The sequence below is a fragment of the Gobius niger genome (assembly GCF_951799975.1).
Source record: "Gobius niger genome assembly, chromosome: 18".
In the NCBI taxonomy this organism is placed as follows: Eukaryota; Metazoa; Chordata; class Actinopteri; order Gobiiformes; family Gobiidae; genus Gobius; species Gobius niger.
Genome location: NC_136869.1, coordinates 10,008,814 through 10,030,603, shown reverse-complemented (window position 1 = coordinate 10,030,603; position 21,790 = coordinate 10,008,814). Strand labels below are relative to the sequence as shown.

Genomic DNA, 21,790 nt, shown 5'->3' with positions numbered 1-21,790 from the left:
AATCATGAAGAAGAAGCTAACAGGCTAACGGGCGAGGCTAACTGCGGGCTAGCGCCACTTAAACAGTATTTACAGCTAAGTTTGAGTGAAAATATCCAAATATCTCGATTGTGTAATTTGATGTACAATATCCCTCCCTTTATCTTTTCTGTCAGCGGAGTATTTACTCTCACGGACAAATAATGAGTAAAAAAAAAAACACATGCTACGACACCTGCAGTGGCGCTTATGGCCTCGAGGGGCATGAGTTACTTAGTACTGCTTTAAATGGCACTTGGTCTGAAAACTTTGAAAATCACTGATTTAGGCAATCTTTCTGCGAACCTAGTGGTTGGTTATGGTTACAGTAATCGTAGAATGTAACTCATATGGAGCAGTGGCTTCATTGGCTACCATTATAGTTGTTCTAATAGTGTGTGAGGCACGTGGAGCTGTGGCTTCATTCGTGACAGTAATGGTAGTGTGTAGTTCATGTGGTGCTGTCGTTACATTTCTCACCCTTACAGTAATCGTAGAATGTAACTCATGTCCGCCTGTAGTTACATGTGTTACAGTAACAGTAGTTCTAGTGCGTAGCTCGTGTGGCGCTGTAGCTACATGTCTGCGATTGAGAGAGTTGTAAGAGTAGAGCCGGTGTCAAAGGTGCCGGGTCATGTTGCGTCTGTGGATTTCGTTCAAAACAACATCGCTGGTCGAGCCGTCAGAAATGCCACTGTCTACATACGCCGACCCTGGGAGAGAGACATCATTTTATGGGAGAAAAATACATAGGTTTCCTCAGTAGCAATGCGTATTTAGAGTTTTTACCACTGCTGTTGGTCTCACTGAGGACAGACGAGGAGCTGGAGGCGAGGTGAGCAGCAGAGGAGGACATTATGGTGAAAGACGTGTTCTTGTTGTTATGGGTCGCTGTACGGCTCCATTCTGTAGAAACAGCAGAGCACAAAATGTCAGTTATTATTTAACTCCACTGCTGAAGCCATTTCCTGACTCAAGAGTGTTGCAGGGTGCTTATAGACCAGGTTCCCTCTATTTCTCAGCCCCCAACGACTGGAACAAGCAGCTAAACTTTGAACCTTGACTCCTTTTTCTACTCTGGACCCCACACCATGGGACTTCTTCTTGCTAATAAGTTGATACAGTACCTGAGTTTTCAGGCAGTCTGAGTCTGCCACAGCACAGATATGTCCTCCATTGTTTCTGGACGTTCTCCTTCACAGCACAGTGGAACACAAAGATGAAGAAACCTATACAGAAAAATACTAGTTCAGATATCATGAAGCAAAAAGCTCAAGGAAGTGCGTGTGACCTGTTGTGACCAGCCCATTTCACTGACCTTGCAAAGAGTTGAATATGCAGAAGAGATAGATAAAAGGCAGGTAAAGCGGCCCCCAGGCGAACAGCGCAAACCCCCAGGTAAGACCCAGGAGAATGATGAGTCCAGAGATGCTGCGGAGGTCGGTCAGGAGGCCCCGGTTCGGACACTGGTTCTGTGGGTTCTTCCTCTTGATTCGGGCCAATTGGACCAAAACCACGATGAATATGATCAGGCAGAGTATGAACATGAGGAGGAAGTAGGCCACGACTCCAACGTAGAAGGCGATGTCGTCACGCAGCCAACAGCTAAATACAATGCAAACAAAATAAATAAGAAGTTACTAAAAGTTACTAAAATTGTAAAGAAGAGATAAAAATAAGATCTGTCAGTTTGTGGACATTTTATAAAATAGGCTGTTAAGTTGCCTTACAAGTCATCTGTGGTGCCATCCGAGTATTTTCCATATGAAACCAGCCCATAGTTGTCTTTGTCCACTGCTATAATGATGACCGGCACGATGAGAGGAATACCTGCAAATGATAAAATGATCTTACATTACTGGGAACTTGATCTAAAACACTGTAACAGACTGACTGGGCCAGAACTTTTCTAATGGGAGTATTGGTTAAACAGAAATGTCGATAAGCTTGTTTGGAGCCCACATATTGTGAGGCTTGTGTTTGAAAGTGCATGTGGCTGAGTCACAGTCGTCGGTTCTCAAGTCGTTTGGCGTCGGGACCCACAATCACCCCGGGATGACAAGCTGCGACCCAAATATGCCTTATAATATGATGTAAAATAGTGTCTTGTAGTGTTTTGTTGAATTAGGGTTAAATAAGTCAAACAAGCTGAAATTATGATCAAAATATCCAGATAACAGTCATTTTAACAGATTCAAGTAGTGATTCTATACTTTTCTGTACATAAATATTAAAATAAATGTTTTCTGGGAAAGGCTTACAACCCACCAGATGAGAACACTTAACCGAGTGCATTTTCTCTAGCTCGGCCATACCCAAATCCTAAAGCTTCCGGACTGGAGCTTACAGACTATAGGCCAGTGTGACGCCTCATTTGAAAACCCATCTAAACTTCATCCTCGTTATGATTGTCAAATTTTTGTCCTTTTTGGTTGTGTTTTCCTCACATTTTTGTTGACACGATTTGGTCACATTTTTGTGGCTTAAAGAGACTAGATGCAAGTTGTTCCTTTTATACTCACTACTGCCACCTCAGGTCTTACGCGTAACTGCAGTCTCTATATGAAGCTTATATTATATAATATATAGACGACTATAACGTGATAACAAAGACAAGGAGGAAACGTAGATGAGTTTTTCAGGTCTTAGGTTTCAAATGAGGCGTTACTCTGGCCTATAGTCTGTATGTTCCAGTTGAGAAGCTTTGTAGATATTTATTTTTGGGTAAAACTGGAGAGAATGTGCTTGGTGAAGGTGGGGTTTAAGGGGTTAAAGTATGTCCTACAGTTGGCCAGACGGTAAAAGGCAGTGACCCTCTTTTCAGAGCCTTAACTTCTCAATTCCTCCGCTGTCATTCACGGCCTCTGAGATGAAATAACTAATGGGAAACATCTTGCTTCCCCATCACGACTTTCTCTTTTCTGAGCGTGACTGACGATGAAGGAACTGCGGCTTTGAAGAGGCAAGTGAACGCAGATGAGAAATAGCAAACCGACAAGTGAGAAATGTTGGTATTTACTGTATCACTTACCCCAGCCCATTATAGTGAACTTCATCATGTATTTGCTGAGGTACGGCGTGAACACACGCACAATACTCAGGTACATGTGCAGCGCCTCCAGCCCCGCCCACGTGAACGATGTCAACAAGAAGTAGTGCAGGAAGAAGGCGGTGCTGATACAAAGTCCTTCCACTTTGTGCGCCAACGCCAACCAGCTGTCCAACAAGAAGACCAGGTTTAGACCCAGCAGAGAGATGCAGAGCTGGACCAGGATCTTGGCAGGGATGTCACGCAGTAGTTTTCTGAAAGACAAAAGGATAAGGATCTCATCTTGTTAAATGCAATCGTATAAAGGAGACAGATTCTTACTCGAATGACAGGTAGGTGAGAATGGTGATGGACAAAAACACAGCCGAGACTCCGCAGCCGATGTAAGTGATGAAAGTGAGGACCTGCGCCTGCTTTTGATCTAGCATCCCCTCTCTGGAGAAATCCTGAAGAGCAACATGTCTATTCAAAAAGGTGGATTGAGTTTCTCTTGCATAATTGTTCATATCAATTGTATCTGTACCAAGAGCACTGCGAATGACGTGAGGTGGCTGCAGCTGCATGTTGTGTTTTCAGGAGTAAAGTCGACCACATGACAGCCCGAGTTATTCCAACCTCCAACTCCACCTGCAACAGCAGAGCACTATTAGTACTAGCGCTGCGTATCGCTAAACAATACCAGTTTGGTATCGGGAAAAAAGTTTAGGGTATACTTAATTCAACAAAATAAAAGTATCGAAAGCAATAAACAATATCTTAAGATACTAGGTTTGATGCCTGTTTGGTCCACAGACAGTGTTAAAGGAAGTGACTTGTTGTTTCAGCTCAAATAAATGTACTTGTTCCATCAACTCTCGAGGACAGGAAATGTGCAATCAAGAGGAATCTCATATACAATGAACAGAAAGCTTACATAAAAACATAAAAATGTTTTATATAAAAAAAGAAATCTAATATCAAAACTTAAATGATACAAGTTTTCTGGTTCTAGACTACAAATACAGTATTTTAGTGTATAATAGGTATCATTCAGATATTGGTATTGTAAACTAAGTATTGCAAATGGTACCTAGTCCTAATGATTTCACAAAGTAATTAAAAATAATAGTATAGCAGATAATTTTATATAAATTTGTAAAGGTATGTCTGTTTAAGAAAAAAAAACATTCATTGGTAATGGTGAACATAGGACATACATTATAACTGCCATTGGGTGAACTGACAGCATCTGTTCCACTCCGACAATGATCACTCACTCACAAACCACATTCATGCTTAAAGTGTCTTGCTCAAGGACACAACCACAGTATGCACCAGTCGGCGTCGGTCAACCTGCTGACCTTAGGACTCATGGAAAAATTCTCTCACAACACTGCACTATTACGTACCATTTTCTTTAAAGTCCCAAAACACACAGGTGACTGAATGGTTAGTCTGTAAACAGAAGGGGAATACATTTCATGACAAATATGCACTGCTGATGAATGAAGTGCAGTGGTTAAATGGTTGCCTACTTTCATGGGCTTGACATTTCTGATGGTGAATTGAATGTTTTCTCTCAGGTTGGTTATGGACAGATTGGCCACACTGCAGCTCAGAACTGGACTGACAAGCACTTCATTGTCTAGTGTTGGATCCTACAAAGAACATTGATTACTAAAAGTAGGTCATCTTATCACTTTGAATATTGTTTGATTGGACAGTCCGTACCTGAAACAGCGTGTTCTTGGTGTAGTAAGTGAACTGGACTGTGCTGACTTGGCGTTGCTCCTCAGGACTCAGGCCTTCAGGGAGAGACGAGGGCAAAACCATGGAGCCTAAAGTTGCTCCAGAAGACTCCGGTCTGCGCCCATTGATCTGGAAAGGTGAAACAGAAAAAGAATCAGTTGCACTTTAATTTACAGTCAATATGAGCACTGTTTGTACCTTAGGGCTTTTTTTGTCATAATTGAAATCACGATTATTCAAACGATTATTTGTTGCCTTTAAAAAAAGTCTTTATTTTCATTTATATATTTATTAATACTAAAAAAAACGATGCTGAATATTTTCTGTTTTCTGAGCAGTCATAAAAGTACAAATGATTTCAAGTACGCCTCGATTAAGGAGAGGTCCCTGTTTCACACCTGCCCCCTGCAGCCATGGCACGAGAAATGTGAAGGGAAAATAATCCCAGTGCCATGAAATAATGCAAGTCTGCTTTGCCAGAAAAAACTGAAAAAGAAAAAAAAAAACTGAAAACAAAAATTGAAAAAATTGAAAACAAAAACAAAAAAAAATGTAATTTTGTAATCGTTTAGTGTAATAATCGAAATCGTAATCGAATTTCGATTAATTGCACAGCCCTATTGCACCTTGTACAATGGTTAATGTGACTGACCTGAATATCATCAGTGCTGAAGACGAGGATGGTGGTTGTGGGAAACTCACTCCAATCCACCGTCTGAACCGCCAAAACCAGAGAAGTGGCCGAGAGGACTTCATTTGCCCCCGACACCTCCAGCTTCAGACCCAGCTCATCCACCAGTCGAACCATCCTGAGATAGAGGCATTAATATTCAATCAAATCACTTGCCTGTAGATTTTCACACTAGCTTTGAATTTTGCATCACACCTATTTGCAGATGCTGATAGCGCCCGAGCATCTCCTTCCATAAGGTTGCTGATTATGTTTATAGCCATTTTCCCCAAGGCGCGAGAAACTGTGGGGCCGTCCAGGAGACTCTCCAGCTGCCCCACTAACTTAGACACCTGCATCGTCAACCCATGAATAAGTTTACATACATTTGCATCAACATTATGGGATCTCTGCTCTCTATATGCAAAGAACGCCCTCCATTCAAACACATGGCTCGAGGTGTTGTTTATTATTCATCACTGATATGGGAGGTGTTACCTGTGAGGAGTTGAGTCGTGATACGTCCTCAGTTTGAGAGAGAAGGTTATTGGCCTCTTCCACCAGGTCTTGTTGCGATCTTGTGGTTTGCGCTATAGTAGTCGGAATAAAGCCAGGATTTTAAGGAGGACAATATAAAGAAACGGCTATCAATAACAACATACCACTACCGATCCTGCCGGTACACGAGATTATTTTACATGGTATTTGTGTGGTAAATGAACATCCATAGTACAATGTAAGACTTTGCATTGTTCATACACTATTGATGAACTGGCTGCATAACAGACAACATAATTTCCTTTTTCCTCTTCCAAATAAAACAGCCAAAACATAGATTTGTATTTAGACAATGACTCAAGTAGCAATTGGTAAACTACTACTTTCCCAATAATTATGTCTTTGAACCATAATTCCCAGACCCATACACAAAGTGTGAATGGCTCCATATTGTCATGTCAAAACATAACACAACTTTCCTAAACCTAAATTCGATTAAATTCTGTGGTGGGACATCAGCCACAACCTAAAACAATGTCCTCTTCAAACCCTGGTATTTTGACTTGTCATCTCTCCTGTGATAGATATTTCCTCGTACACAACATGTAAATTTGCAACGTTGAAAACTCTCACACATTTGAAGCTAATAGATACGTACCAGATTTGGATGTGTCCCATGTAGTTGTGGTTTGAAGAGTTGTCCTGGAAGCTTCAGCTGTAATAGTAGTCCTATTATATGTTGTACTAGTCATAGTAGCTGTAGAAACAGGAGTAACAGTGGGTGTGGGAGACTGAGACGAAAGCACTGATCCAGGGCTGGTCACCTCTGCTCTTGCATGTACAGATGTCTTTATTGTGCTGTCTGTGGTTTGGATACTAGTGGGAGTAATTGTTGTGGTGGAGCTATGGGTCGACTCGACTGATGTCACATTCGTCGTGCTGGATGTGGTCAAATATGCCGCGATGTTGCTTGTAGTCTTGCTGGCTTGCGTGGATGCTGTGGTGCTTTCAAATGCATTACTTGTAGTGGTTTCAGGTTTCTTATCGCTGACTTTAATTGTCGTATCTTGAGCAATTGTAGAGGTATTAATACTATTGAGAGTTGTGTCTTTGCTTGACGTGGTTGTCTTCAATGATGCCATGTTTGTCGATGTATCAGGCTTTGTCTCAATAGTCACTGTCGCTTGCTTGGTTGTCGGAGTAAATGCCGTAGTAGTTGCAGTCGTAGCAGTTGTTACCATAGTAGTAGTATCCAACATGGTAACATTGGATTTTGGGGTATACGGTGTAGTAGCTGCAGTCGTCGTCATTTTAGGGCCAGTAGTAGTTGTGTTGTGCATCTCCGAAACAGCCGTACTTGTAATCCGTGTCACGTCACTTGTTACTGCAGTATTGTTTTGAATCTTACTGGTGATAGGAGTACCCACTGTAGTTGCGTTACTGCTAGTCGTTACACTGTGCTCTGTTACACTGCTTGGTAACACTGTAGTCCGAGTAGTGCTACTTGTGGTACTTGCTGTGACACCGGATATCGTAGTAACCGTAGTTGTTTCAGTTGCAGTTGTTTCAGCTGTAGTCGGATTAGTAGTGCTTTCTGACTGTGACGTTCCTTCACTTGTATTTATAGTCATTTGCTGCTGTGTTGATGCACCATGTGATGCTGATGTAGTAGTTACTTGGGTTGTCTCAGCTGTAATCGGTTCACTTGTAGCATCAGTAGTTGTTTCTCCCGTTGTAGTACTCTGCAAACTTGTACCGCTTGTATCTGGCATTTGGGTTGACGTCATTTGAGTGGCTATGGTTGTGGCTACTGTATCGCTTGACATCGTGCTTGATATACTGCCTGTTACTGCAGACGTCAATGGGTTTGGTGTCGTCTGAGTTGTACCGTTTGTTGTGGTGCTGTCAGTCATAGTTGTCGAGAGCAAGGTGGATGATGTTGTGCTAGCTATTGTAGTGTCAATCGTTTTGCTGCTAGTGAAGTCAGCTTTAGTTGTATTGTTGTTTGTGGTAGCTGCAGTAGTGGTCAACATTGTACTTGATAACGTTGTTCTTTCAGATACACTGACTTCCGTCGTTTGAGCTACTGTTTTCATGGACAATTCATCGCCTTTCGTCGGGTCTGCATTGTTTCTTGTTGTTGAATCGACTGCAGTAGTAGAAACTGTATTGTCAACAGTGGTGCTAACTGCTGTTGCCTCCTCTGTTGTGATCCTAGTTGTTGTGGAAGTGCTTACTGTATTAGGTTCATCAGTGTCATATGATACTTCTGCTATACTTGCCGTTGTAGCGGTAATCGTATTAGAGTTAGCTGTAGGCACTGTTGTATCAGGTTTTGTTGTGGGCGGGGTAGAAATGGAAGTAGTCGGTAATGCCTTAGATGTGGTTGTGTCATCACTCGTGCTGCGTAAAGTTGTAGTAGCAGTTGTTGGGTTAGCTGAGGTTGGCTCACTGGCTTCATTAATAGTAGATGCTAATGTGTTGGAAGTCGTAGCATCAGCGAGGCCTTGAGTCCCAATTGAGGATGTAGCTGTTTCACTTGTCATAACAGTGGTAGCAGGTGTCTGAATGTTAGCTGTTTTCAAAGTAGTATCAGATAATGTTGTAGTTCTAAGTGTGGGTTCAGACTGAGCAGTGGTAGTCACTTCAGTATTATGAGTATCTGTAACCTTAGTGGGATGCAGGTTTGAGGAGCTTGTATGTGTAATAGTTGTGACAGCTGCAGTAGTCACAGTAGTGGGAGTAGTTGTAGGAGGACTTGTGCTGTGTGTAGATGGAATAGTCGTTTTAGCTTGCTTCATGGTAGTTGTAGTTGATGGTATCGCAATTGTTATGATTGTGGGCTGGGCCCTGGTCGGTGGTGATGGGCAGGTGTCACTCAAAAGCACAGTAAGGTTTCCATTATCTGCGCTGGAAGAAACAGAAAGCAGTAACATTAAAAGCTTTGGCGTTTCAAATGACTACGTACAATTTCTTTTAAATTAACCATACGTAATACAGTTACTTTTTTTTTTTTACATTAGGGGGCTCTTATGATAATACTACACTCAATAGAAATGGTTGGATACACATTTTCAGGACCAGTATAGTCATAGATCTAAATAATAGAGATCAGCAGGTCCCATTCAGCCCCATTCATAGCAATGATCCCAACTGGTTTGTGAAATTAACATGGCTGCACAATCTCCTCCTATGAAGCCTGTAGCTTAAAGGGACTATACGGAGTTTGAAAATGTTAAAACTAAGTATTTTCATCCCCCTACATGTTCCAGCCATGTCCTAATGTGTAGAATGAGCCCAGACCTTTTCACCACAACTGCCTCTAAAATCCTGCACTGTCACTCAAAAAGGTGTTAATTCGGGTCCGAATTGCCGCCATGCACGAGAAGCTGCAGTTATGCATAAGACCTGAGGTGGCAGTAGTGAGCATAAAATGACTAACTTGCATCTAGCCCCTTTAAAAGAGCAAAAAAGGCGGGTGGACCGTCTACGAGCCTCCACAGAGCTCCAGAGCCTGTCAATCATAGACTTAGGCTTCCATTTGTTATTTCGAATATACAAAAAACAAAAAAAATATGATGCCTACCCCTGCGTTGTCACATGGGTCATACAAAATAAAAGTCTTTGGAGCCAGGCTTTAAAGCAGTACAAACGAGGTCCAAAGCTACATTAGAGTCCTGTTTCAAAAGTGTCTTTTGGAGTTGCCCCTCTCCAACAGGGGGAGGTATTTCAGCAATGTCAGCTCCCCGCCATGAGGACCAAAGAGAAGCGCTTTTCTCGCCCATTGAGTTTTATGGATTTCCCATGTTAGCGTAGTTGTGTGAACGGCTGTGTTTGCATCATCTTTAATTAACAGGGAAAGTCACACTGAGATTTCATATCTACTTCAGGGGAGTCCTGGTCCCCTTTAAAACAGTTACTACATGTGTACATGTACATGTATTTAGAGGTAAGGGAAACCTATGCAGACACTGAGGGAACATGCCCAGGAAAAAGCACAGAACCTTCTTGCAGAGAGAGATGCTCACACACTATGCCACCAGTTTGCTGAATTGCAGGGCAAATGTAAACTTACCATTCAAGGTGAGGTTGATCCTTCTCACACACGTCATCTGGGTGTATGCCACGAAGAAACCATGTCAGTTCGGAAGTCAACATTGTTTTGATTGACTTTTCAGGATCACCGCATAACACTGAAAATAGAAAGATAGAATTGTATCACATGATTCAGACCAACAATAATAAAAGAAATAAAACAATGCTGCTGAAAATATTGTTACCAGTGTGAGTGAGAGGCCCCTCCATTGTGACTTTTTCAGTGTTGTTTATAAGTGTTTCTATAACGGTGATCACTGAGCAGTTTATGATCGGTTTGGTCATTTCTAGGATCATCATGCAGCTGTAAGACCTGCATGGACAAACAAATTACCATCAAACACAATGAATCTAGCAATAACGAGATAAGAAAGAAAAAAAAATCAAGGTGCTCTACCTTGGATCGATCCTTTGGCAGTTCACATAAGTTTTCTTAAAAAACATAAGCCAACATGTTTAAAACTATTGCACCCTCTGAATGAAGTACAACAATGCAAAGGGATTCTGGTTCCTGAAGTCAATTCCCCGAAAATTTTTGAATGTTTATAATACTAAGAATTAATGCCAGCACAGAAACCAATAAGCCACTGTTAATAAGCTGTTAATCAATGGAAATACCTCTAATTTGAAGAGTACAACATTTCATATGAATAGCTGAATCAAATGTATGGTCATAGGTGAAGACTAATTTGATTCCATGACATTTTCAATCTTTATTTTATGATAAAAGTCTATAAAAACAAGGATTTTACTTCCTTAACTAGAGGTGTAGTCACTGCTGTCCTCCATTGCTTACCTTGAGGCCTTGATTTTGTAAGACGTCTAAAGCTGTGACACACTGAGGGCTTGAACAAAAACAATCAATTGTTACACAAAGCAGTAATTATGTCATAAAGCAGTTATATTTTGCTTCAAGTCAAAGCATACTTTGGACTACTCCCGCAGGTTTTGATCACCTCTAGTGTCAACTATGAAAAAAACAAAAAGAAAATTCAATCCCTGTAAACTCAACATAAAGTGAAGGTGAGCATGTACATACCATGTTCTGGGGGAATTCCTTGTTGTTCCTTGCATTGACACGAGTAACATTTAGCTGCTGAGCGTAAAAATGATCTAAAACAGAGGGAGAAAGTTTTCAAAGTCAGAACATGAAAAAAACATCTCTATAATTGGTAGAAGTGAAGTAACACTTTACTTTGGTCTTTGCAAAAAGTTGAACAGTTCCAGGAGGGTGTCTCTTCCTCTGAAACAGCAAGAATGAGTGAAGTTATAGTATTTACATCATTTCAGAAAAGTCCTTCACAATGCTCATAAAGAAAATGAACTCTGAACTCTGGGGACAATTGAATGCAGAGGAGTGTTAAGCAGCAAGTTGAATAAAATTGAATCAAAAATGAAAAATTAAGAAAAGATAAAAACTATGACGAAATGTTGATAGTACTATTTCTTTTGGATAATACTTAGATGAAAAAGCAAAGAAATGTGTATAAGAAGTAGTTGTTAAAGGTCATTAAATGAATTATGCAAAAATTAACTCTTAAGTAACTCTTGCCTCTAGAAGCGCCACTGCATGTTATGTTTTTTTTTTACTCATTAATTGTCCGTGAGAGTAAATACTACGCTGACAAAGGGAGAGCGGGATATTGTACATCCAATTACACAATGGAAGTATATTTTTTCACTCAACCTGTAAATACTGTTAAAGTGGCGCTAGCCTGCAGTTAGCTTTGCTTGTTAGCCTGCTAGCTTCTTCGTCGTGTTTCCAATAGTGTGTATTGGTGACTCCGGTCCGGTGGCAGTCAAGTTGCAATTCAAATTCAAAGCATTTGTTCTCTCCAGTATACAAAAAGTATTTTAGGTCATTTCGGTGTACAGTATTTTCTTGCTAATGTTGTCATGTGAGTGTTATTATTAACAAACTGCAAACACAAATCTGAAGAAAGGATAGCGAGTGTATCATTTTCATATTGCCTATGCAAGTTTACAAAAAAAGCGCTATATAAGACTAATGCATTACTATTTATCTACTATCTTCCAAATGTATTCCCAATCTAATGGGGGAAAAAAGGCTATTAACATTTTCCCTCATTCCACTGTTTAAACTGAATCTTACAGACTTAAATATGCCAAGATTTCTTGCATTAGTGGCATTAAAAATATAGTATTGTAAAATGTCACTAAAAACATTACATTTGACTAGCTTACACCATAGGAACCCTGCAGTGGTAGTGGCTGTCAACACTTACCTGGGCCAAAGTTCTTGTTTGCAGTGTTATTGGGGACATGGTCAGGCTTAATTATGTTGCTGCACGAAAGAAAATATAGGTTACATTGAGCAACATTGACAACACATGGCAGTCGAAGCTGAGACTCACCAGGTCAGAGCTGAAGTATCATTTGATTTCTGACATATTTTCTTCAAAGGTAAACTTGGACAAGTCACAAAGCCACCGCTGGAGAGATTACCACACCGTCCTGTCAGAAGATGAGTTGTTAAGATGGCAACAGAATGTCTATTGGACATTTTCAGGTTGTAGATATGGGGGAAAAAAAGTTGTGAGTTCAACAGGTAATGTTTTTGCATATCTGTCACATTGAGTTGCTTTGTGAGCAAAACATGCCGTGTCTTATCTCCAAACAGCATCATGCTTGAAAAATAATTTGCATGTGTTCCTAGTTATTCCACAAACCCTATTAAGCACACCTTTTTTTTCCCTGTCTGGGGCACAGAACATATAAACCATCAGGTCAACAGTGATTTGCATATTTTTTGGCATTGGTTTGAGGATGAATGCCCTTTTAACATCCACTAAGATTAAGCTTGGTCAGTCAGTCAGTAAATAAACACTTTTAATGTTAATAAGCCCAAATCAACTCTTCGTGGGAACTCTTCCTTACCCACTCTCTCCACCTTTCCTGTGTGTGTGACCTCTATAGGTTTGCCTTTGGTTTGCTGCTGTGCAAAGTGACCAGCCCGACGCAGTTTACAGGCTGATACTGTGGGACTGAGCTGCAGCACAACTCCACATCGACTTTCCCTGAGAAGAAAAAAATAAATAAATCTTCTTTCAGCCTGTGTTGCACAGACATATACTGATGTAATGTTACTTTTTGTTGTCTTCGATAATACAGGACACATTCTCCACCTGTAGGAGAAGACACAGCCTGTCAACTAACAAAGAGTGATTGAAGAAGCTGCTGTTGGACACTGACCTTAAGGGAATTGACTCCTTGACAAAATTGATCAAAAATGGATTGACGATTGGCTGCCAGCCTTCCTTTATCCTCACAGTTGAAAACACTGGACAACTGAAACGAACATCAGTAATTGTCAAATAAAAACATGGCCCATGTTTTAACTCTGATGGAACCGCATTCAAAGTGAGCTCTTACAAACACATGAATGTCCCTTTCAGACTCGAATCCCGCTTCCTTTTTCACAGACACCGGCATCCAGAAATAGGTACCTGAGAAGGAGAAGAAGAGAAAAAAAAATCACTTTACACAAATAACATTTAAATGCCCCTAGAGGCCATACGCGCCACTGCAGGTGTCGTAGCACGTTGTGTTTTTTTTATTCATTAATTGTCCGTGAGAGTAAAGACTACGCAGACAGAAAAGACAAAGGGAGAGAGGGATATTGTACATCCAATTAGCCTATTAGCTTCTTTTTCCTGATTCTATTAGTGTGTATTGCGGCTCCAACCCGGAGGCAGGGAAGTTGCGATTGTGGTTTTCTGGCCAGAGACACTAGGGGGAGATGAAAAACCCCGAAATCATCCTACTAACACTTGTATTACCTCCAGAGGGACTACGGAAAGGATTTATTAAGGTAAACAAGTAACTTAGTGCTGCTTTAAAAATACATTTTATAAAACAGATACTTACTGTCATTGGAGCAGAGCTGTTTGACTTGACAGGTAAGTTCTACAAAGAGCATAAAAATATCTCTGAATTCTTGTTGCCAGTAAAGTGAAATTCATAACTAGTTTTTCTACTCACCTGTGCTGGGCTCTGGAGTTTGTGTATTGACATCTAAAAATAAAAAAATACTGTCATTTTTATTTGTTTTTTGATTTGGGCACCACCAAAACACAAAGCTTCTTTACAAACGTGATGAATGATACTAATTGTATTTTTTTCCAGGATAAACCAGAAACTCTCAACTCAAACGCACTTTTCAGAGCACATTTAAATTATTTGGTAATTTTCCAATCAAAGTGTATGAATGCAGCCAGAACAGTAGACTTTGAGAGCTTGAATGCAGCCAGAACAGTAGACTTTGAGAGCTTGAGGTGCTGTCCTGCATTCCATTGATTTCAAGTTGTATTGTGAAAAAAAAATCTTGTGGGGAATGATTTTACTTACACAAAGCAATGCATATTTTAGGTTAAAAGGGGTTAAAAGGCAAAAGGTGGCAAGAAACTTATCCATCCATCCATCCATCCATCCATCCATCCATCCATCCATCCATCCATCCATCCATCCACCAAGCAACATGCAACTACTGTATATACGCAGGAAAGGAAAAGTTCCACCACCATTGATAGGAAATGCACACAGTTAATCCAAACAAATATGAACTCATTCTGGTTCACTGTAACACACCCGGGTTTTGTCTTCTGTACCTACGATGAGGCTTCCTGTGGACTGCAAGAAACATTTTAACAGTTTAACATGCAGCATGCTCTAATACAGTACATGCAAAACACTAAAGTTAGTTCATGTTAGTCAGGAGGATGCAAACTGTAACAGTGCACAAAATGTTCTCTCTAATATACAAACACAGGAAAGTATTTTAGGTAATTTCAGAAAGATAAAGTGGATAAGTGGATATTAATGTAAGGCACAATAAGGTGACTCCATGTCCGTGTAACCATTTTTTTGAAGAGCCAGTCATACTCTTTTTACACATTTTGCTCCATTTTAGCTTTGTTATGGTTTGGTTTTAGCATCATGTCTTGCTTTTTGATTCAATTTCAAATATAATGGAATCTATTGTGTTGAAATGGTTTGGCAAAATAATATCGTTATAGCAATATTCAAACAATTTCTTCTTATGGTTTATTTTTTAGTCTGTTTAACCTCTTAGCCCCCGCCTGAACTGAGTGTATGTGTTCCTGTTTGGCTTTACCCAAATCTAAGAGCTTCTCGACTGGAGAGCAACAGTGTAACGCTTCATTTGAAAGCTATGGCTTATAAAACTGATCGTAGCTTTCTGTCACGTTTTCGTAGTTTTTTTGTCATGTTTTTGTTGCATTTCCATCGTTTCTTCGTTGCTTTTTTGTCTTGGTTTTTGCCACATTTTTGTTGTATTATTGTTACTTTTCTGGCATGTTCTTGTTGCTTCTTTGTTCCTTTTTTTGTTGCTCTTTTTCGACTTTTGTTGCTTCTGCAGCACTTTTTTGTTGCTTTTTTGCCCTGTTTTCATCACGTCCTCTTCCTAGGTCTTTTTTTTAATCCAGAAGCTTTTATATTTAGGTAAAGCCATTTCTACAGTATCTCTCATGTCAGGCAATAAGCTCAAGTTAAGTACATGTAATGCATTATAATAAGCATGTTTACCACAGGGCAGATTGTCATCCCTCTGTCTCGCGTTGGCGCTGGTCACACCCCAGTAGTCGGACTTCCAGCCGATCACCGAGCCGTCCTCACAGGGCTCGTGCTGCTGCAGGTCGGCCCACAGCCTGAAGAGGTACAGCTCCACCTGCCCTGGGGCGACGCCCTCAGGCTGGTCCCTCTGCCCACAGCCCAGCCACAGAGAGCCGGACGAGGGGATGGCCTGAGCGATCACCACCCTGTGCCCCACTGTCCGACCGTCCACCTGAGGGGAAGGGGCAAAGGGCAAGCTGTTTCATTTCAAGTCAACTATATGAGGGTCAAGTCAAGTTGAGTTAAGCAATAATGTCAACAACAAACCCTCCTTCACAAGCCCCTCCTCAGCAGCGCTCTTACCTCCAGACTGAGGGCATGTCCCACCACGTCCCTCCGCAGACACACCTGGTGCCAGTCCTGCAGCGACAGTTGTATCGGGAACCGGTGTCTGACGCGGAGCAGCCACACGTACAGCGCCCCCTCGTCGCCCTCCAGCCCCAGCTCCGGCATCAGCCCGTGCACCGAGCTGTAGGTGAAGGCGATCCACGGCCCGGGCGCCACCACGCGGACGTTCACGCACACGGTCATCCGGTACAGCCGCGGGAACGCTGCCTCGTCCTGCAGGGTCCAGTGGTCCTCACAGCCGTTCAGCACCGCCTTGATGTCGCCCAGGAAGTAGGCGTGCACTGGGAAACAAATCATCATTATAGATATCCCACAGTGGAGTGAGAGAGACGTTAAAGAGGCAACTGCAAACTTACAACTAATACAACATCAAGTTGATCTTGGGCTACACATCAAAGTTATTTGCATTTAGGGGAGAAAAAATTGTTTAACTTCTAGGAATGATGTTTATATGACCAATGATAGACAGAGACCGTAGCTTCTGTTAGTTTACAGTATACTGTACTTTACTTACTTACTTTATTTGTTTGTTTGAAGAGGACAGTGCACATTAATAACTGTAACAAGTGAATTTCTCCTTTGTGAGATCAATAAAGGTTTATCTTATCTTATCGTAATACTCAATACAGCAACTTTGCGTAAATGTGCCAGATTTAGCCATGGGCTACTTTCAGTCCGTAGTCCTCGTACATTTAAGACAACAAATGTTTAAAACAAACATGGACATATAGTATTTACACTATTTACAACACATTATAAAAAAGTTTCCCAATCTATAACAGTAAATCTTACAAGTGATCGCAAGATTGATTAGCTTTTAACCACTGTTTAAGCTTTTTTTTTTTTTTTTTTCTGTAATTGGTGTTTTTATGAAAGAAACGCAAGCCTTTTTTGCATTTGTTTCATAAACATGCCTCATCATGTGAAAATATTGGAGACTCCTGGCTCACAATCCGTAGCTAACACAAGTCTTTTGGTCATGTGTGTGCTCGGATACAGAAGTGTGTTTACTCAAAACACATGATGCGATTATTCACAATTAATAGTTTTCGATTAATCGCAATTAATTTTGACAGCCCTACTTTTTACCCAAAGTAAGTTGCGTCTCATTGTACTTTATTTTTTAGGATGAAGTACTTCTCGAACAGAGCTTAACCATATTTTTTAAGCTTTAGAGTTTCTGTTGCATCAACATCTTCAATGATGTCGTTTATCGCGATTGTTTCGTACCTTAATACTTGCACTTTAGATTTTGTTATCGTGACAAGCCTACTGCTGTAATAAGCTTCTTCCTGCTTATAGCCAAGTACAGGGTCTTCCACTTGTATCTAAGGCCCCTGACCCCATAAAGAACAGTGAAATAGACGACGCTCAACTTTCAGTCATTGTTTTGGTAGTTTTAAGATTGCTTTTTGTGATTCTGCGGGGAATCACTTCTTTATTTGTATCGTCATTATGTATATTGCCGGGAAGCTGTTGTATAGTTTCAATCGAGATGCCTTTGTTCAGTAAAACCTATTCAAGGACGTTTTCCAGGAAACTGTGTCACAAATCTGATTCTGTTCTCTCAAAATTTGATACCGCCTGATAAAATCTAGTCCAATAAAGCTGTTACTTAGGAGACATAAAAACAACACTAAACAACTACTCGGGAGTGGAGAAAATAGAGGAGCAGGAGGAAGTGTGTGGGGTTAGGGGAAATGTGGTATAGTCCCTGCCTAGGCTGCTGCTTCTGCTACATAGCTCTGGGTAAATGAAAGAAATGGATGGGGATGGATAATCGATAATGGATGATCATGCCTTTGTCAATGACTTTGTGCCCAGTATATTAAAATATAAAAAATAGTAGTAAATAGTAAGTAAATTTAGTTCTCCTTTGTGCACAAACTACAACAAGTTAAGTTTTCTCCTTTAGATAATAGATACTTCCATTCATGTTTTTTCTTACCATTTCGCTGAGGATTTGCCAGCATCAAAATCCACAGCCTCAGCAGAAAATTCCACTTCCATGTCCGCAGTCCTTTCCGAAGCCCAGACATCTTCCTTTAGAATAAAACAAACCATAAAGTCCTAAGTCTTATATGTGCGCCACACTCTCTCATTTAAATGCATACAACTGTGCACTGTCAGGTCCTTATCTCCTGATTTGTTTATTCGCCCGCTTTATTTCCTTATTCCAAAACCTTTCGTGGGGCAAACCAATAGGTGTTGTCTGCCTTTGGGGCTGCACTAAAAAATCTTCATTCATCTCGTGGTAAACTAAAACGGCCCAATATTGTCTTTGCCTTTGTGCGTCGGGCTCATTGACTGCAGGGACGGGGGAGGCCACGCCACGTTTAGAGTTACCTCAGTCACGTCTGCGTAAGGAACAATGTGAGAGAGTTTAGTTAAGCTGTTGATACACAGGCTTACTGAATATGATTGGATTACAGCATGACGTTTGGTAAAACTGTGTCGGAACATGCAGTGAATCCGATCTTTATTGTGAATGTTTCCAGTTCCTTTTTTTAAATCAGTACCCTGCAAATATCGCCATTTCAAACTGATTAATGATTAGATTACAGATATAAAAGAGGTTAGAGCAGGGGTGTCAAACATATGGCCCACCCCCTGCCCTGTAGAGCATAAATTCCAGAGTATGTAAAAAAAAAAAGTAAGTCTCTAGCCCATTCCTGTGCGGAGTTAAGATTTTTTTTTAAAGAATAACCATGAATACTCATTCTAGCCACTTTTTTTTTTTTTTTTTTTAAAGGAAAGAGTTCCACACGTGTCCAGCAGAGGGCACTGACATAATAAGAGCTCAGGATATGAACACCACATTATATAGCCATGTGGTAAATGGACAGGCTGCCACAGGGCGGCTGTGGCTTCAATAACAGCTCACCACCACCGAATGTGGAGTGAATGAATAATGACTACTATGTAGTACTTTGAGTAACTTGTGCCACAGGCTTGTAAAGTGCAATACAAGTGTAAGCCGTTGTTTTTAATGAAGCTACAGTTAAGTTGGGGCTTTGACCAAATCACAGCTTATTATTATTCATTTATTGGAAAAAAATGTCCTCTATTATATGCGGCCCGCGACCCGCGACCCGCCTTGGGAGCTGAATTTCAGAGTCTGACACCCCTGGGTCAGAGCAAACAGGCCTCACATGCTCTCAGTAAAAGTGGTTGTTCAGTAAGTAGCAATACAGGGTACGATATTACTGTCATTGCTGCAACTGCATTTGCAATTGTAAAAAACAAAACAATTGAGTACATGGAGTCCTATCCCGCCCCAGCATCACATGCCGTCAGTCAGCAGCCGGATGGCTTGATGTAAAGGAGACAGAGGGAGGAAATGAAGCCCAGGTGGACAGATAGTGGATGAAGGCTTAAGGTCAAACACATGTTAAAGGAGGGCCATGATCCAGTCAGTCTCATTTCCTCATATGGGCAGGTCTCTTTATGGCTTACTCAAGAGTTACTTAATCTGTGAGTAATCTTCACCATTGACTCCTTTTTGTCAGTGAATACGGGACATGTATTGTTTAAATATAACACATTGAAATTATTAATGCAGCATCATGGTTTGTCTATCCCATTGTGTTTATTTCATTGATACATGTTTAACCTCTTAACCCCCACCACAACCAAGTGCATTTTCTCCAGCTTGGCTTTATACAAATCTAAACATAAAGCCTATAGGCCGGCGTAATGTCTCAGTTGAAAGCTAAGACCTACAAAGTGATCTAAGCTTTTTTTCACATTGTTTAAAAAAAAATGTTGTCGTATTTTTGGCACTTTTTCTTCACCTTTTTGTTGCTTTTTTGCGTTTTCATCCATGTTTACGTCTTGCTTTCGTCGCTTTTTTCAAGGAGCTTTTAGATTTGGGAATTGGGTTAAGGCGAGGGTTAAGAGGTTAAGCATCACAGTAAACGTGGAAGGATATCAACTCACAAATGTGTCATAGGAGAGTGAAAAATGTGTTTTATAAACATTCTGGAAAACACAATAGCTTGAAAGAGCAGGCCACAAGAGGATCCTTTAAAGGAAGATTAGCCAACTCAAAGGCAATCTAACTCTAACATACTATTCTTCTAAGGACATTTGATGTAAAGACCTTAAGTCATATTATTTGTTTGCGTCACACATTTATCTAATACAATGCTCAATCAGCTGAGTATTAACGTCAGCCATTTGTCCAGTTCAATTCTAATCACTTCATATATTCATGTATGTCGATCAAACCCTGTAAAAAGGGTTGTTTGTAAATGTAACGTCATACAGTATTTGTCTCCACTAAACTAAACTAAGCGAAGTCTATGAAAACTGTCCAACAAGATAAATGGTAGTAATTGTGAAAGCTGTCGAAACAGTATCTACAGCCTCAGGCCACGTAAACTCCAGCTATTGTCCTGAGTCACATGACGGAACAAGAATCTGGATGTGATTTTACAGTTTAGAGAGTCATGTTTTTTTAGAAATACATATTTACTTAAGGTTTTAAATTTGATGGTGCATTTTATCTGAAGTCTTTTTCTATATTTACAGATTCTACTGCAACATCTCTTTCAAAATAAGTCGATAAAAACGATCAAGATCATGAATTCAATTAAAACATTACAAATTGACATTGACAATATAACTACTGTATATAGAGCAGTGTTAATTTCGTCGACTAAAATATTTAGTCTTAATTTTAGTCAAAGTGTTATTTTTGACGACTAAAATTGGACTAAAAGTTGTTCATGAGACTAAAAATATGACTAAAATGTCCAGATATTTTAGTCGACTAAAATAAGACTAAATAAAACTGAAAAGGAGAGACTAAAATCATCCAAACTTCTACTGACCGTCTGAAAGAGCCTCAGATCATGTAAATCCTCTGCCAAAGGATCAGCTCTGAGCTTTATTCATGTGGAGTAGCTCCATGAAGCAGAGGAACAAGATTAAATATGATTATAATGAATATTATAAATGCAAAGTCGACTAAATTCGTCTTAAATTTAGTCGATTAAATTGATATGCAATTTAAGTCGATTAAAACTAGACTAAAATTGAAAAGATTTTTTCGACTAAATCTCGACGAAAATTAAATTACATTTTAGTCAAAAGACTAAGACTAAAACTGAATTAAAATATGTTGTCAAAATGAACACTGATATAGAGTAATACAGATAACAAGGAAGCTTATGTCACCAAATGATCTACTTTACTTTATACAATGAAAACATGTTATGACATTATTCCAAGTGTTATATATTACTAGTACATTTGTGTGTAGCCTGTATTAGGACTTATATATGATCAAATACACTTATCTCTGTACAAAAACATCTTACCTGCTGTCCTGTGGGTGCATCCACGGCGCGCTGAGTCCCGGTCGTCTTACCGCGGCGGAGTTGTCTTCTCAAATGAATCCTCAAAAAGCTCTTCCATCATTTTCATTCAGGCCAACGTCGATTTAAGATTCAACTTTTATCAATAATGAGTTAGTTCCTTCCTGCGTGTCCTCGTTTGCTCCGTCATGTCCAGTTCACCTGCTCTATCTCTCTCCTGCTCTTGTCCTATAGCGTGAGTGCGTTCAGGAAATCACTGTTTCACAAATGCCCTGCAGGAGACAGAGGGCAGACACGCCCGTCAATGAAACAGGAGAGCTGCAAACTAAAGCTCAGAGGAAGACACAAGGTTTTTTAGGAGTTAAATAGCAGTTTATATAGATGAGGAGGAGGAAGTACTTCAAATACACC

General features: G+C 40.3%; 1 protein-coding gene across 1 annotated transcript; it reads right to left on the bottom strand.

Annotated features, from left to right (window-relative positions):
- Window positions 1–301: 301 nt before the first annotated feature.
- Window positions 302–21,551, bottom strand: adgrg2a (adhesion G protein-coupled receptor G2a). Its single transcript, XM_079576322.1, has 18 exons — window positions 21,383–21,551; window positions 18,007–18,101; window positions 16,014–16,339; window positions 15,624–15,882; window positions 5,964–6,055; window positions 5,682–5,818; window positions 5,448–5,604; window positions 4,778–4,924; window positions 4,582–4,704; window positions 4,456–4,501; window positions 3,591–3,694; window positions 3,389–3,513; window positions 3,050–3,321; window positions 1,749–1,848; window positions 1,337–1,623; window positions 1,146–1,247; window positions 808–924; window positions 302–731 (listed from the first exon to the last, which is right to left on the bottom strand). Exons 1-18 carry the CDS (start codon window positions 21,400–21,402, stop codon window positions 637–639), a joined length of 2,604 nt encoding a protein of 867 aa, XP_079432448.1. The 5' UTR covers window positions 21,403–21,551; the 3' UTR covers window positions 302–636.
- Between the last annotated feature and the right edge of the window lie 239 nt (window positions 21,552–21,790).

Bases quoted from the DNA above. Each gene is read 5' to 3' on its own strand.
- adgrg2a (XM_079576322.1), bottom strand. From the start codon at position 21,402: ATGCACCCACAGGACAGCAG. The intron at 4,705-4,777 runs GTACGGACTGTC...TGTTCTTTGTAG, and splicing joins CCAAGAACACGCTGTTTCAG to GATCCAACACTAGACAATGA. The intron at 3,322-3,388 runs GTAAGAATCTGT...TTTGTCTTTCAG, and splicing joins CTCACCTACCTGTCATTCGA to AAAACTACTGCGTGACATCC.